Source organism: Gobio gobio (genome assembly GCF_949357685.1).
Source record: "Gobio gobio genome assembly, chromosome: 14".
In the NCBI taxonomy this organism is placed as follows: Eukaryota; Metazoa; Chordata; class Actinopteri; order Cypriniformes; family Gobionidae; genus Gobio; species Gobio gobio.
In genome coordinates this window covers 34,942,434-34,957,890 of record NC_137107.1, presented here as the reverse complement: position 1 = coordinate 34,957,890, position 15,457 = coordinate 34,942,434, and the positions used below count along the sequence as shown (strand labels likewise).

Genomic DNA, 15,457 nt, shown 5'->3' with positions numbered 1-15,457 from the left:
ACTTTTGTAGGTGTAACTATTGTATAGTCATGAAAGAATTCAAGCCACATTTTAGTGTACATATATTTTTAATACAGTTTAAAACCATATATATGTTTCATTTTACTGACCTTTATTTTATTTTAATTCTTACATTTACAAGTATGCAATATGATGAATATGAGTATTCATTCTAATATTCTAAACTTTTGGTCACCATGATTTTGCCAAGTATGTAAATTTAGTCTTACCCTATTTCTACCCCTAAACCTAACCCAACCCATGACTTATCCCTAAAATCCGAGGGACATGATTGGTGAATAACACTGATGTAGAAGCACCTAACCCTGGTTGTAAGCCTTAACATTAGCATAAACTGTAAACTTGTCCCTCAAATCTGATTGGCTGATTGGAATGTTGTTCCTGGATCAACAAAGATGTTCACCATTATTTGTTGTTTCCAATTACTTAAACTCTTCCTTCTCTTCCAGCATGCATGAGTGGGCTATTGCGGAAGTCACAACATATGGGTCACAGTTGGCGGCAGGACGGCGGTCCTCAAAGTAACCACATTTGTTCTGAGCCACCCGTAAGGGGATACGGACACTCGCCCTGCGGTTAGCAACACCTGCTGAGAAATCATGGATGCTGGAGAACACCCGAAGACCCGTGAGGCGACGCTTGTTATCTTCTCCACCGTGTGGGTCATAGACTCGAATATGCTCTGCATGTCGCTTACTCAGTTTCTCAATGGCTTTCTCAATGTGCCTGAAGCAGAGAGGAGGATGATGCAGGTTAGATGACATGGCAATAACACAGTAACACGACTCACACTTTTATATTTGTCTTTAGTGTCTCTGACTTTTATGATTATGTGTGTGTGTGTGTGTGTGTGTGTGTGTGTGTGTGTGTGTGTGTGTGTGTGTGTGTGTGCAGTACATACTCAATTCCTCCTTCTTCTCTCATTTGCTCTGTGCTCACATTGATGTGGCAGCCGGCTCCGTTCCAGTCTCCTGTCATGGGTTTTGGATCCAGGGTGGCCACCACTCCGAAATCTTCACACACTCTGTGTAGCAGAAAACGTGCCATCCACAGTTGATCTCCCATCTCAATTCCTTCACATGGACCCACTTGGAACTCCCACTGCAGAGAGAGTAAACTATCCACACTGGCCATCCAGTACATAGATATACATAACAGAGATCTACAGATGATACACTACTGATACAATGACAATCATTTTTACGTTTCTGTAACCGATATGCAAAAGTAAATATTGGTTCAGACATTTATCGGTCTACTGTATCTCTAATACCTAATAACTTCATGGTAGTTACCTGAGAGGGCATGACCTCTGCGTTAGTGCCACTGATTTTGATGCCAGCGTACAGACAGGCTTTATAATGACACTCCACAATGTCTCTGCCAAAGGCTCTGTCTGCACCGACACTGCAGTGATACGGACCTGACAGAAGAGAGACACAAAATTCAAATTTCTGTAATTAAGAAAAAATTATAGACACAGGTTAAGTTGGAGGCCTACAGTTCGACATAAGCCATAAAATACTTTGGTACATATTACTACTACTTAACCAATATCTGTCCTTCAGCATCTTAAGACATCTTAAGACAATCACACAATGATACAGTATGTTAAGATGTTTTTTGAATGTGTTCAAAAACAACATTTAATTGTTTGTCTGCTGTTTAAGCAGACTGTGTTTGTGACTTACTTGAAGATCAGATCACATTTTATGACAAATATATGTAGAAATCCATGATAAAACACATTCTGTACCTACAACTGAAGTGAATGAGAAAGCAGTTAGGCCTGCTATAGTTATGTTTTCATATTGGCATGAGCGAAAACCTCACACAAAGGTCAGTGGAAAAATTACAGCAGTCTACTCTTTCTTATTATTCGTTGTTGCCCACTGTTAATTGTCGATTATTTATTTGAGTTACTTCTTTAAACTTCTAGGGATTTATTTTATAGTAATGACCAACTAAGTCTTCCTTATCATTTTAGGTTCTACTGCTTTGAGATATGAGAGAATATTAAACCTGGATTAAACATAAACTGGACGGGAACAAATCTACATACATACAGTATATACATACACCGGTCAGGCATAACATTATGACCCATTATGAATAACACTGATTATCTCTTCATCACTGCACCTGTTAGTGGGTGGGATATTAGGCAGCAAGTGAACATTTTGTCCTCAAAGTTGATTGAAAATGGGCAAGTGTAAGGATTTGAGCATGGACAAGGGCCAAATTGTGATGGCTAGACGACTGGGTCAGAGCATCTCCAAAACTGCAGCTCTTGTGGGGTGTTCCCGGTCTGCAGTGGTCAGTATCTATCAAGAGTGGTCCAAGGAAGGAACAGTGGTGAACCGGGGACAGGGTCATGGGTGGCCAAGGCTCATTGATGCATGTGGGGAGCAAAGGCTGGCCTGTGTGGACCGATCAGACGAGCTGCTTTAGCTCAAAATGCTCAAGAAGTTAATGCTGGTTCTGATAGAAAGGTTTCAGAATACACAGTGCATCGCAGTTTGTTGCGTATGGAGCCGAAGACCAGTCAGGGTGCCGATGCTGACCCCTATCCACCGCCGAAAGTGCCAACAGTGGGCACATGAGCATCAGAACTGTTCAGGAATGGTTTGAGGAGCACGAGTTTGAGATGTTGACTTGGCCTCCAAATTCCCCAGATCTCAATCCAATCGAGCATCTGTGGGATGTGCTGAACAAACAAGCCCGATCCATGGAGGCCCCACCTCGCAACTTACAGAACTTAAAGGATCTGCTGCTAACATCTTGGTGCCAGATACCACAGCACACCTTCAAGGGTCTAGTGGAGTCCATGTCTCGACGGGTCAGGGTTGTTTTGGCAGCAAAAAGGGGACCAACACAATATTAGATGTTATGCCTGATCGGTGTTTAATCTTTATAATATGTTTTACTGAATTGTTTGCTGTTTAGATCAATGGTTGGTCGACTCTCAACCACATTTACTGTTATGTTAGAGAGGAATTACGGTATTAATGTTTACTGTTACTTCATGTTGACCTTCACCCAAGACTGTGGCTGTTACAACTCATGATAACATTCAGATAACCTTGTGGTTTGGGGTAGCCAAGTCTGGGCCAGCCATAGGGGTGTCCATCCACTCCTAGGAGCGTATATTCCTGCTCCATACCAAACCAAGGGTTGAGATCTTTGACCTTCTCCATGACCTTGTTACAGCTGTTACGATGATTCGATTCTAAGAGAAAAAAAAACAAGACACAAGGATTTTGATCAGTATGCAGTTTTACAACATTTACATAAATGTAAATATGCGTAGATAGATGATGTAAAACTAATACTGATCTTTGGTCTGTATATCATGCTCTACCTGTTGAGCAACATAATGTCACATTTATTTATATATCACATTTCATACACAATGATAATTCAATGTGCTTTACAAAAAAAAGGAATTAAAATAATCATAACAGATGCATAAAAAATAAAAATAACACACATTTAACTAAAGGCTAAAATACTATTCCTGACTACCTGAATCACTAAATTCAGGGTGACTCTGTCTCTGAATGGAAGAGTCAGAGAGCTTCGGTTCGCGAGACACACTAGTAGCAACTCCCGGATTCCTACTAGTGACCTCCTACCCCTCAATAGGGTGGAGTATTCCAACACCTTCTGCCTGTGATGGCTTCCAGTGTCCCTATGACCCCTTAATGGAGTGGAGTTATCACCAACCGTCTGCCTCTGATGACTTTCGGTAAGACACCAGCCTGCCTCCAAGGACCTGGTGTCCCACACTCACATAGTAGAAGATAAATAACCCAATGTCTTAAAAGTATTTTTATACATTTCAGCACATTTTACCTGCATGTTCCCGGGTGTGATCGAGCACCTTACAAAGAATCAGTTTGTTTGGGTCCAAAAGGAAGGGGTCCCTGAACATGCAGACGGGAGCCAGTAGCATTTCAGCGCTGGATCCTTGCTGACTGAAATCCCATTCTGGTATATCTACCAAAAAATAAAACAATTAAAACAAAACAAGAAGCATGAAAAAAACAAGAAACCCCATTATAGAGACATCTCTGTAGTACCAGCTATGGTTTTTGGCTCAGAATCCATGGTTCGAGTCTTGCTACATAGGTCCACCCCACAACCACTGATCCAGACGTAAGTGACTTGACAGAAGTCTCCTTGGGGAAGATTGAGGTATCTCTGTCGCAAGAACTTGTTAAGATGTGAGCTTTCAGATACGCAAGACATACTAGACCAGATATAATGCAACAAATCCAAACAGAAAATATGAATGTTTCAACTGTTGATCGCTTTTCGCACTCTCCTGTTTTTCCAAAGCTGCTCTGAGACTGGTGTGACAACAGTAGGAGTAGGAGGTCCTCAAATTTTGCCTACAACCTTACAGTTGCTATTTTGTATAAAACTGCTGCACTGTTCACACATCACTGTAGTGGGCAAGTTGTCGTTTATTTTTCAAATGTTAGTTTATAAAATCATACTTTTTTCAGTTTCATCAATTATTTTGTCATTCATAGTTAGTTAACTGTGTAAATTATTGCTGAAAAGACATTTGATTTGTAATACAATTTTAACAAAATTGTAATAATATTTGAATAAAGGGTGAAGATGTCAATTTTTCTAAATTGGACATCACTGGCCACTACTGACCAGTTATATATACCAAGTTATATAGACCCCTGAAGGTGTGCTGTAGTATCTGGCACCAAGATGTTAGCAGCATATCCTTTAAGTTCTGTAAGTTATGAGGTGGGGCCTCCATGGATCGGACTTGTTTGTTCAGCACATCCCACAGATGCTCGATTGGATTGAGATCTGGGGAATTTGGAGGCCAAGTCAACACCTCAAACTCCTCAAACCATTCCTGAACCATTTTTGCTTTGTGGCAGGGCACATTATCCTGCTGAAAGAGGCCACAGCTACCAGGGAATACCGTTTTCACCTTCTTCCTTTGCTCTGTGGTCCAGTTCTGATGCTCACGTGCCCATTGTTGGCACTTTCGGCGGCGGACAAGGGTCAGCATGGGCACCCTGACTGGTCTGTGGCTATGCAGCCCCATACACAACAAACTGCGATGCACTGTGTAGTCTGACACCTTTTTATCAGAACCAGAATTAACTTCTTGAGCAATTTGAGCTACAGTAGCTCGTCTGTTTGATCGGACCACATGGGCCACAAGAGCTGCAGTTTTGGAGATGCTCTGACCCATCACATTTGTCTTGCCATAACAATTTGGCCCTTATCAAACTCGCCCTTGTCAAATCCTTACGCTTGTCCATTTTTCCTGCTTCTAACACATCAGTTTTGAGGACAAAATGTTCACTTGCTGCCTAATATATCCCACCCACTAACAGGTGCCGTGATGAAGAGATCATTTACATTCTGTAACTCTGAAAGACATCATAAACTTAATTTTGTACGATTCATAAGCTGTTTTCCTCACAGGGACCAAAACAAATGTCCCCACAAGGTCCAAAATGGCTGGTATTACTATCCTTTTGGGGACATTTGGTCCCCATAACATAGGGAATACCAGGTACACACACACGCACACGTATATGTGAAATGTTGCAGTCAATGAATACACTTATCGATAGGTTTGTTTTATGTTTTTATTCTTCACTCCATATGAATGCTTAAATGTGATACTGTGATACTATTAAAAATGTGGTTTAGGTGACTTAATTTTTGTACAATGTAAACTGGTATTTACACCCTTGGATGTTTGGCTATTATAAATACCTGTTCACCTAAACCATTTGCATTGATGTGGCAATTAACTTGGAATGTCTTTTGTTGTCTCTTTGTGTGATGGGTGGAAACAGGTGAGTCAATGCTGTTAATCCTGGGCAGGTTATAAAGAGATCTATTTTACAGAGAATCAGGTAAACTAAGGTGTGTGATCATTTGATACAGCATATCAAGCCTGCCTTCAAGTCATGTGTCATTAAACATTCTTTTCAGATGAAGATTTTAATTTAATTTAAATATACAGGCAAATACAGACAAATATAACAGGTAAATATGCCGTCTACCTAACATTCTAAACAACTTATTTGTTTCCAAAAGTGTGTTATTCCGGTTCATGGACATATTTGCCCTCTTCCAGCATGCATGTGCGGGCCATTGCGCAGGTCACGGCATATGGGTCACAGTTGGCGGCAGGACGGCGGTCCTCAAAGTAACCACATTTGTCCTGACCCACCTGGCGAGGGATACGGATGCTGGCCCCGCGGTTAGCAACACCTGAAGAGAATTGATCGATGCTGGCGGTCTCGTGACGACCTGTGAGGCGACGCTTGTTATCTTCTCCACCGTGTGGGTCGTAGACTCGAATATGCTCTGCATGTCGCTTACTCAGTTTCTCAATGGCTTTCTCAATGTGCCTGAAGCAGAGAGGAGGATGGAGGTTAGATGACATGGCAATAACACAGTAACACGACTCACACTTTTATATTTGTCTTTAGTGTTTTTGACTTTTATGATTATGTGTGTGTGTGTGTGTGTGTGTGCAGTACATACTCAATTCCTCCTTCTTCTCTCATTTGCTCTGTGCTCACATTGATGTGGCAGCCGGCTCCGTTCCATTCTCCTGTCATGGGTTTTGGATCCAGGGTGGCCACCACTCCGAAATCTTCACACACTCTGTGTAGCAGAAAACGTGCCATCCACAGTTGATCTCCCATCTCAATTCCTTCACATGGACCCACTTGGAACTCCCACTGCAGAGAGAGTAAACTATCCACACTGGCCATCCAGTACATAGATATACATAACAGAGATCTACAGATGATACACTACTGATACAATGACAATCATTTTTACGTTTCTGTAACCGATATGCAAAAGTAAATATTGGTTCAGACATTTATCGGTCTACTGTATCTCTAATACCTAATAACTTCATGGTAGTTACCTGAGAGGGCATGACCTCTGCGTTAGTGCCACTGATTTTGATGCCAGCGTACAGACAGGCTTTATAATGACACTCCACAATGTCTCTGCCAAAGGCTCTGTCTGCACCGACACTGCAATAATACGGACCTGAAAAGAGAGACACAAAATTGTCCTCTTATAAATATAAGAGAGTCACAGATGGCATTTTATTGGACAATCAGACAAATAAAAACTCTCTAAAGAAACGTCAGCAAACGTGAACATGTAAAATGAGTCACAGGCAGAGAGTGTTTTTGATTGGCTAAAAGGGTGTGGATCACAGAGCCACAACTTGTATTGTTTTGGGTATCTATCAGGTACTGAAACTTTCATTTTCATTTAGCTGAAATTGGAAGAAAAAAAAACTATACAAGCATGTCTGAAAAATAATAAAGACACAACAAAATTACTTAAACTTTAAAATTTAAAATCTATAATATTATCTCAATGAGACTAAAATTGCACTGTATAGGGACAATGTAAGTGTGGTATTCAAAATATCCCTTTTTTCATTGAATTTATAAGGTGTTACAAATTATCATTATTCATTATTCGTTGCGCCATCACCCTAGACTGTGGCTGTTACAACTCAAGATAACATTCAGATAACCTTGTGGTTTGGGGCAGCCAAGTCTGGGCCAGCCAAAGGGGTGTCCATCCACTCCAAAAAGAGTATATTCCTGCTCCATTCCAAACCAAGGGTGGAGATCTTTAATCTTCTCCATGACCTTGTTACAGCTGTTACGATGATTCGATTCTAAGAGAACACATGAAGGTACCAGGGTTTAGATCATTTACAGTTCTACACAACTTCAAAAGATAGCATCATCTTTCTCTCTTTGGTTTATATACAGTATATATATAGGAGAGAGCGGGGCACAACCTAACGCTTTTTGACTTTCTCAGTTTGTGTAAATCCACTTGTGGTTCAGAGTATTTCTTTTTTCCCCACATTAATTGCACACGTCTAGTACAATTACGTGGTTTTGTTTCATTAATACAGTGTATACTTTTTTCTTGATTTACCCCAAAAGAATGGAAGTTAAATATCCCACGTAGGTGGGGTACATTGTAACATGACCAAATGACAGCTTGAAATGTAACCTGATATAATAAAAAAACAAGACAAACTAAAATATTTTGTCAATAAAATACAATTATTAACTTTTTAAAATAAAATAATGGCATTTTTTAATCATTAAAAATAAACAAATTTTTGAGTTTATCAACAAACACATCACTAAATACAGCTAAACAGCATAGTTAAAGGGTAACTTCAGTGATTTAGCATTAGGCTTTGAATCAGTAGAAATCCGGTAGTATATTCAAATTATGGTACTTTCCCCCCTCATATCCCCCTGAGACGAGACAATTATGCATTTTATTTCTGGAAAAAATCCTACGATGACGCAAATATCGTCATTTTGCAAATATCGTCATTCTCTCTCATCGTCAGAGAGAGATCTCACGCACAGAATGTAAGACACAGACGGCCGTACAGACAATCATAATCATAACGGAGCGCGGTGCAGAGTAAAGTGAGTGTTTCAACTTTTCAATGAATTCCTGTGATAGTTTAGCTTCCATATGCGATCTGAAAACGTGCCAGACTGGCGCTAACGTTACCTCAGCTCTGCTCAGCTCTTCGATGAATGAAATCTGACGCTGCTGCGTCTGTGCTGTGACTTCCGTTCGGCTCACTCACACTTTATTGAAAAGACACGTTCAGTTTTGAATTGTAGTGTTTATCCTCTAACTGAACGAAATGATTGTATTACTATGAAGATCAAAACGACTGTGTACGGAGTGGCCTCGTAGGGCAGCGAAGCAAGTGCATTCTGGGAGACAAAAATAAATTTTCTGTCTTTTCTCAGTCTAGAAGGCACCAAATTCAAAAATAATTTCACATTTCTACTGCATAAATGACCCAGTTTAAATACAAAACTTAATGCTAAATCACTTTAAAAACATAATGATAATTAATAACTTCTGAACATTAACTCTCAGTCATTATTCACCCTTTTCTTATTGTTTCTCAATAGAATTAATAAAAGTATTGAATATAATAGCATAGTTCTAATAGGGACTCATTGTAACGCAGTGTTACAACGCACCCCATCTGCATAACTGGGATTTAACCCTGGCTCGTGTCTTCTGCTGGTTAGATCTGCATTAAAGAACGAGCTCAACTGTTAAATAACAGATATACGATTACAATAATATCAGATTTGTCTTATTTTAATTAAACACAAAAAACAGAGATGGAAAATAAACTTAAGAAATTTACTTTTGCTATGGTTAAATAAATGTTCAGTAATTTTTTCACCAAATAATGTTGAATACACTAAGTTTCGTCATCCTGGCATGTGTGGAAAGTTTTAAACCACGTGTGTTACAACTAACCCCGCGTTAGGTTGTGCCCCGCGCTCCCCTTCATATAAATAAAATCAAGACCTGATGAGCAAACCCATTAACATCTTAAAAATGTTAACATCTTAAAAATGTTATAACTTCACTTATAACACACTTTTTCAATTGGTATCATAAACTTAATTATATAAATGCCTCATTAAACTTAAAATGTTAAGTTGCCTGACTTAAATCGGCAAAATTATCATGTAATCATTTTGAGTTGAGGAACAATCTCATCCTGATATCACAAGACAATAAAATGCTACATGTGACCTTAACAATGTACATACAATTATCAAACTATCTAACATCGTAACCATATTCATTAAATGTAGGTGAATGAGACTGTATTTATTTTTCAATGCAGGCCTCTTTTTTTTTTTACAGTTTCGCAATCCTACCTGCAGGTTCCCGGGTGTGCTTGAACACTTCACACAGGACTAATTTGTTTGGGTCCAAAATGAAGGGGTCCCTGAACATCCTGACGGGAATCAGTAGCATGTCGCTGTTGCGTCCTTCAGACTGACCTGTGCTGGAACCATCGAAGTTCCATTCCGGAAGATCTGCCAAACAACAAGAAAAAAAAACATTAAACAGATGCCGGAGATAATTTGGCCAAAAAACTAAAATTTGAAACTGCTCAGATAAAACAGAAACTATGCTACCAGCTACGCTCTTTGGCTCAGAATCCATGGTTCGAGTCTTGCCGCGCAGACCTTCTCCAGAGCCATCAATCCAAATGTAAGTGACCTGACAGAAGGGTCCCTGAGGAAGACTGAGATACTGCTGTCGCAGGGCCTTGTTGAGACTAGAGCTGTCAGATACGCAAGACATGCTGGACCAGATTTACAGTAAATAATGTATCTGGAGAAACAAAACAAGAAGTAGAACATCGACTATGCTGTCAAGTGAGTTAGTTAGCACAAATATAAATTCATAATGTATGAATTATACATTATTTTTGACAACATTTAGTCTAAAAACCTTAAAAATTGAACTAGATCAATACTTTTTAAAAATATATTTTCATAGAAGGTGCACTACTGTTATACAGTCCTCAAAAAAAAACAAAAAACAGATGTCTAAACTGTCAAGACAAACTTGAAAATCTTGAAAAGCAATAGAAAATCCACCATGCATGTTATAAATAAATAAAAATACTCTGAAATAGTTAACTATAGTTTTACAACGCAAATTATTTTAATGATAGCATTTTAGACTGTTAATTATATATATATATATATATATATATATATATATATATATATATATATATATATATATATATATATATATATATATATATATATATATATATATATATATATATATATATATATATATATATATATATATATATATATATAATATATATATATATCTATATAATCAAAATAGGATTATATTTTCTTTGATTACACAGTGAATAATAAAAGCCAAGCAAAATATGGTACATTAAAGTACCATAATGCACTACTTACTCAGACAAGTGTATATGATGTGATCGTTCCTCTCCACACATGAAGACTGGTGACCTGCGTGCTGAAATAGTCGAGTTTAAGGAAGTCTGTCATTGAAGTTGTCATGTGACAGGTGAAACAAAATACAGGTATGATTTCTCATCTTAAACTTGATTCTGTGAACAAAACCAAACGAGATCCACCACAATGCATTTAAACCTGTTCACCTGTGATTGCTGTGATACTGCTGCTGTGATTTTATTTTATTTTTTTAAATTCATTAATTGGTTGATTTTTTGGGATACATTATACTAATAGGTCTTTTATATATAGTTAAGCTGAATATACAATAGTAGATTTCTCTTGAGGCAGTGAAGACATGGCCAGTATTTTCAGTGACAAATACAATCTACTCAACAGTTTGTTCACCTCAGCTGTCCTGCACACACAATTACACACTATGCTTAATGAGAGGCTTTTTTTCCACTGCAAAGAGACATCAGCACAATGAAGGCACATGGAACAGCATTTTTTTACTTTGATATGAACAGACACTTGCTGTAACAAACCTGATTACTAAAGCTGATTCGTTCAAACCCTTGCAAACGCTCATGAAGCAAGCTAGAAACTGCTTGTTTGCAGAACAGACATAACACCTAAATATGCAAACAAACTCTCCTTCACTGTACAAAATGTTGTTTCAAATTTTAAAAAGTGCGTGTTTGTGCTGCCCTAAAATTGTAAGTTTAGTCAACTTGAAATGTGAAGTTATGTGACAACTGTTATGTGACAACCAAGTGCATATTTGAGTTGACTAAACTTAAAATTTTAAGGTAGCGCACAAACACTTACTTTTTTATGTTGAAACCATTTGGGTCTTAATCATACAACATAAACAGGCAAAACCATCTTAAACAACATAAGCTAAACATTATGCAAATGAATCAAGTGAAACAATTTAACTCCAGTTGAAACTCCAGCACCAACTCTCTTGTGAAAGAATGGGAGCAAATCCCTGCCTTATAGAAGATATTAACAAGCTCCAGCTTTTTATGAATGTCAATGTTTTTTAAAATATACAAGTAGATATGAATTCCGTGTTTGGGTGTCTACATAGCACACTTTTGGTAATATGTCTACCATAAAAAGTCAAAATGTGATGCAACCTGTTCATCCTGTCTCCATTGTGTTGTTTTGGGAACATTTACAAACAGAAACCAAAAACAAATCTGACAATGGGACAAGATAGTATTGATGACATGTAACCTTAAAATAAATTGTAACTTGTTTTCTGAACCATCAGCATTCCTTTGGTGTTTTGTTGTGGATGGTTCTTCTTACAGATAAAAAAATATATAATTATAAAATAATAAAAGCCAAACTAAAACAGGCAAACTATAATCCCTAGACCTGCTTAAAGTCCTCATGAAATCAAAATTGACCCTGTTTACTTTGTAACATTACTGGTCTTAGGGTGAACAATTTTTGTGGTTATCTCTGGTCTGGAATGGCATTCCTTTTCCGATGACGTCAGTTTGACGGCTTTGGTTAAAAATGCTTAGCACACCCTGCCCTCTATTCAATATTTAGTTTCACTTGGAAATACGTCACAGCATTGGTCGCTCTCAACTGACTCTTGATCAGTGGAGACGGGTTCTCTGGAGTGACCAATCTCGCTTCTCTTTCTAGCAATCCCATGTACCAGGAGAACGGTACTTGCCTGACTGCATTGTGACAAATGTAAAGTTTGGTGGAGGGGGGATTATGGTGTGAGGTTGTTTTTCAGGGGTTTGTCTTGGCCCCTTAGTTCCAGTGAAAGGAACTCTTAATGCTTCCCCATATCAAGACATTTTGAACAATTGGTGGAAAGCCTTCCCAGAAGAGCTGAAGCTGTTATTGCAGCAACCAACTCCATATTAAACCCTACAGATTAAGAATGGGATGTCATTAAAGTTCATGTGCATGTAAAAGCCAGAGTTCCAAAACTTTAGGCAATCAGTTGCTACTTCCAGTTCACGGGGACTTTAACATATTAAAGAGCCAATCCAAACCTTTCTGATGACACAAATCTAAAAAAGAACAATGGTAAAATGTATGAAAGGTGCTTGGCAAATGCCTCAATTGTGAAAACAAAACAAAACATTACTAACATGAATTGCATGTTTAATTAAAGTCGTACACACACAAGTACACTGGTTGAGCGTCGAAAACAAGAAATTGCAACAAAAATGTTTTTTACGTGTTTTTTGTCAAGTTGTTTTGACCCCATTTACCAAATGTTTTTCATCAAAAGAGATGTGGTTTCCAGTCCGTTCCCAGCAATCCAAGATTAAAATCCATGCTCAAGTGCACAGTGATATCAGATTGTGATTGTTCAGAGCTCCCAAATCACCTCAGGTTGGGACTGAACCTTGCGTTCGGCTACCACAACTCATATAAAGGCAATATATTCCGTTTAGGGAAATAAATAAAAAAAACAGCTTTCAAATTACACAAACATCCTTAAAGGAATAGGTCACCCAAAAATGAAAATCCTGTCAAATTGTACAGACCCTCATGCTGTTCTAAACCTGTATGACTTCTAATGTGGAACATAAAACCTGTTCCTAACATAAAGACATTGTATGCATTCAGAAGACTTGGAATATATAGAGCATGAGACATGTGGATTACTTTTATAACAATCCTAGTGGATGATTCAGTGTCTTTTGAAGCAAACCGGTAAGAAAACTATTTGTTACTTTATTAATAATTGCTTCCAGTTTATTGTCATATGAGCGCTCATGAGACGGACATTATGTAAGTGGCGATCCTCTAAGCTTCTGTGTTACTTTTCACGTAAACTTCATCACACACTTACAACATCGAGCTGAACTTAAAGGTGCAGTGTGTAATATTTATGAGGATCTATTGACAGAAATGCAATATTATACATAACTATGTTTTCAGTGGTGTATAAAGCCCTTCCATAATGAACCGTTGTTTTTATTATCTTAGAATGAGCCATTTCTATCTACACTGCATTACACTGAAGTCACCATTTTGCTCTGCCATGTTTCTACAGTAGCCCTAAACGGACAAACTGCTCTACAGAGCGCTAGTCACTCTTTGCTGTCTCAGACGACGGCATCTTTGTTCTGTGTCGGCCACCGTAGCTTTCAATAGATTATAGTTAGTTTTTTTCTCTTACACACCTAATTTCACATTGATTCATCCTCTGGGGTCATATCACACAATCGCGGTGTGTGATTTTTCAAGAGTCAACCAAGCAGCACCCATTCACTTGCATTAAATGGATTCACAGAGAAGGATTATTTCCCTAAAAATCTTTGTGTTTATCTGAAGAAAGAAAGTCATACATTGGAATGGCATGAGAATGAGTATATGATGAGAGAATTTTATTTTTTGGGTGAACTATCCCTTTAAGAAAAGGTATTCAGAATTACAGTGAGAAGGAAAAGTGTAAACTTTGAGCATCACAGCTGCAATTACTATATTATGGATGGCAGTGAACGGTCCAGCATAGCTTCAGTGAGTGTTCACAGTGCAGGATGGATGATTAAGAATCACATTTATGGATCGCATCCACGGCAGTCCTCATGTTATGCTTTCCTGACAATACGCCCAGTTTTCTTTGAGTCTCGTCTCCTTGACCGGACCGGCTGGCTACTGACTCGCCACGTTCCATGACAGACACGGGCACTGTGTGTAAGAATAAGAAACACACAGACAATTATGAAGGCATACACACAAGCAAGTATTTAATTAGCTGTCTAAATAGGGGCTGATGGCAGGAAAGTCAACAGATTAAGACGTTGCTTCAGGTAGCTAATATTTAGATGTTAACCTAAATATGCTCGTGTTAACAAAACCAAACATTCTAAGGCATACAGAATAACTCTTAAAGAGGTTTGGTCAGATTTAGTTCACCTGGTGAACATTTTTAGTACATTTGCGAGGTAAAAAAAAAAAGCCCATCAAACACCTTACCTGGAGCACCACATTAGACATTTATGTGGCTTGGCTGCTTGTCTCCTATACTGCATCAGTCCACACACCAGCTCGTGAGCTATCATAACGTAAAGTAAGAATATGAGCACACCGGGGTCCATCCTGCCGGTAAGAGCAAGTATTCGCTATTTGACAGCAATGCGGGTTCCACGGAATTTGGCTACAGAGTCACTGAATGTCACTCACGCGCTCGTCTGTTTTCCCCTCCACGAGTCCCTTCTCGTGTCTCGCGCTTCAAAAATAATTCATAAACAGCGGCATGACTCCCCCATCACCGACTTCGATAATCCGAGCTTTAATTTGGACACAGCAAAGCTTTTCATCTTTTACTGTTGACGTAGTGTCAGGATTTTGTTGCTTGAATTATATGCTATTGAGCTTTTCGACAGACGGATCAGGATGATGTTGCCGTGGAGACATCGCCGTTGCCAAGAGACCCCGTAATTCGGTTTCGGTTTAGCGTCTGTCAGTAGTGCCGGGTTTGGAAAAGAAAACATAGCATATCATTACTGACATGTGTATGAGAATCCTCCCAATAATATTATGTTGCATAAAAGTCATTCCGTGTTGTACATGCACTTGTGTTAAACAATGAC

The 15,457-nt window shown here is 38.6% G+C and overlaps 2 protein-coding genes across 2 annotated transcripts; both read right to left on the bottom strand.

The window, feature by feature from the left end:
* Positions 1-443: 443 nt before the first annotated feature.
* On the bottom strand, positions 444-4,272 carry LOC307137107 (glutamine synthetase-like; the record flags this gene model as incomplete). Its single annotated transcript, XM_079834586.1, has 6 exons — positions 444-747; positions 923-1,122; positions 1,317-1,444; positions 3,104-3,250; positions 3,877-4,020; positions 4,104-4,272. The coding sequence occupies 6 exons, from the start codon at positions 4,270-4,272 to the stop codon at positions 444-446; spliced, it is 1,092 nt and encodes a 363-aa protein (XP_079690712.1).
* A 1,362-nt stretch (positions 4,273-5,634) lies between these two features.
* glulc (glutamate-ammonia ligase (glutamine synthase) c) lies at positions 5,635-10,922 on the bottom strand. Its single transcript, XM_079835328.1, has 7 exons — positions 10,872-10,922; positions 10,056-10,254; positions 9,792-9,953; positions 7,589-7,735; positions 6,959-7,086; positions 6,565-6,764; positions 5,635-6,428 (listed from the first exon to the last, which is right to left on the bottom strand). The coding sequence occupies exons 2-7, from the start codon at positions 10,222-10,224 to the stop codon at positions 6,116-6,118; spliced, it is 1,119 nt and encodes a 372-aa protein (XP_079691454.1). The 5' UTR covers positions 10,225-10,254; positions 10,872-10,922; the 3' UTR covers positions 5,635-6,115.
* Positions 10,923-15,457: the final 4,535 nt, after the last annotated feature.

Bases quoted from the DNA above. Each gene is read 5' to 3' on its own strand.
- glulc (XM_079835328.1), bottom strand. From the start codon at position 10,224: ATGTCTTGCGTATCTGACAGCTCTAGTCTCAACAAGGCCCTGCGACAG. The intron at 7,736-9,791 runs GTAGGATTGCGA...GTGTTCTCTTAG, and splicing joins GCACACCCGGGAACCTGCAG to AATCGAATCATCGTAACAGC. The intron at 6,765-6,958 runs GTAACTACCATG...CTCTCTCTGCAG, and splicing joins CAGAGGTCATGCCCTCTCAG to TGGGAGTTCCAAGTGGGTCC.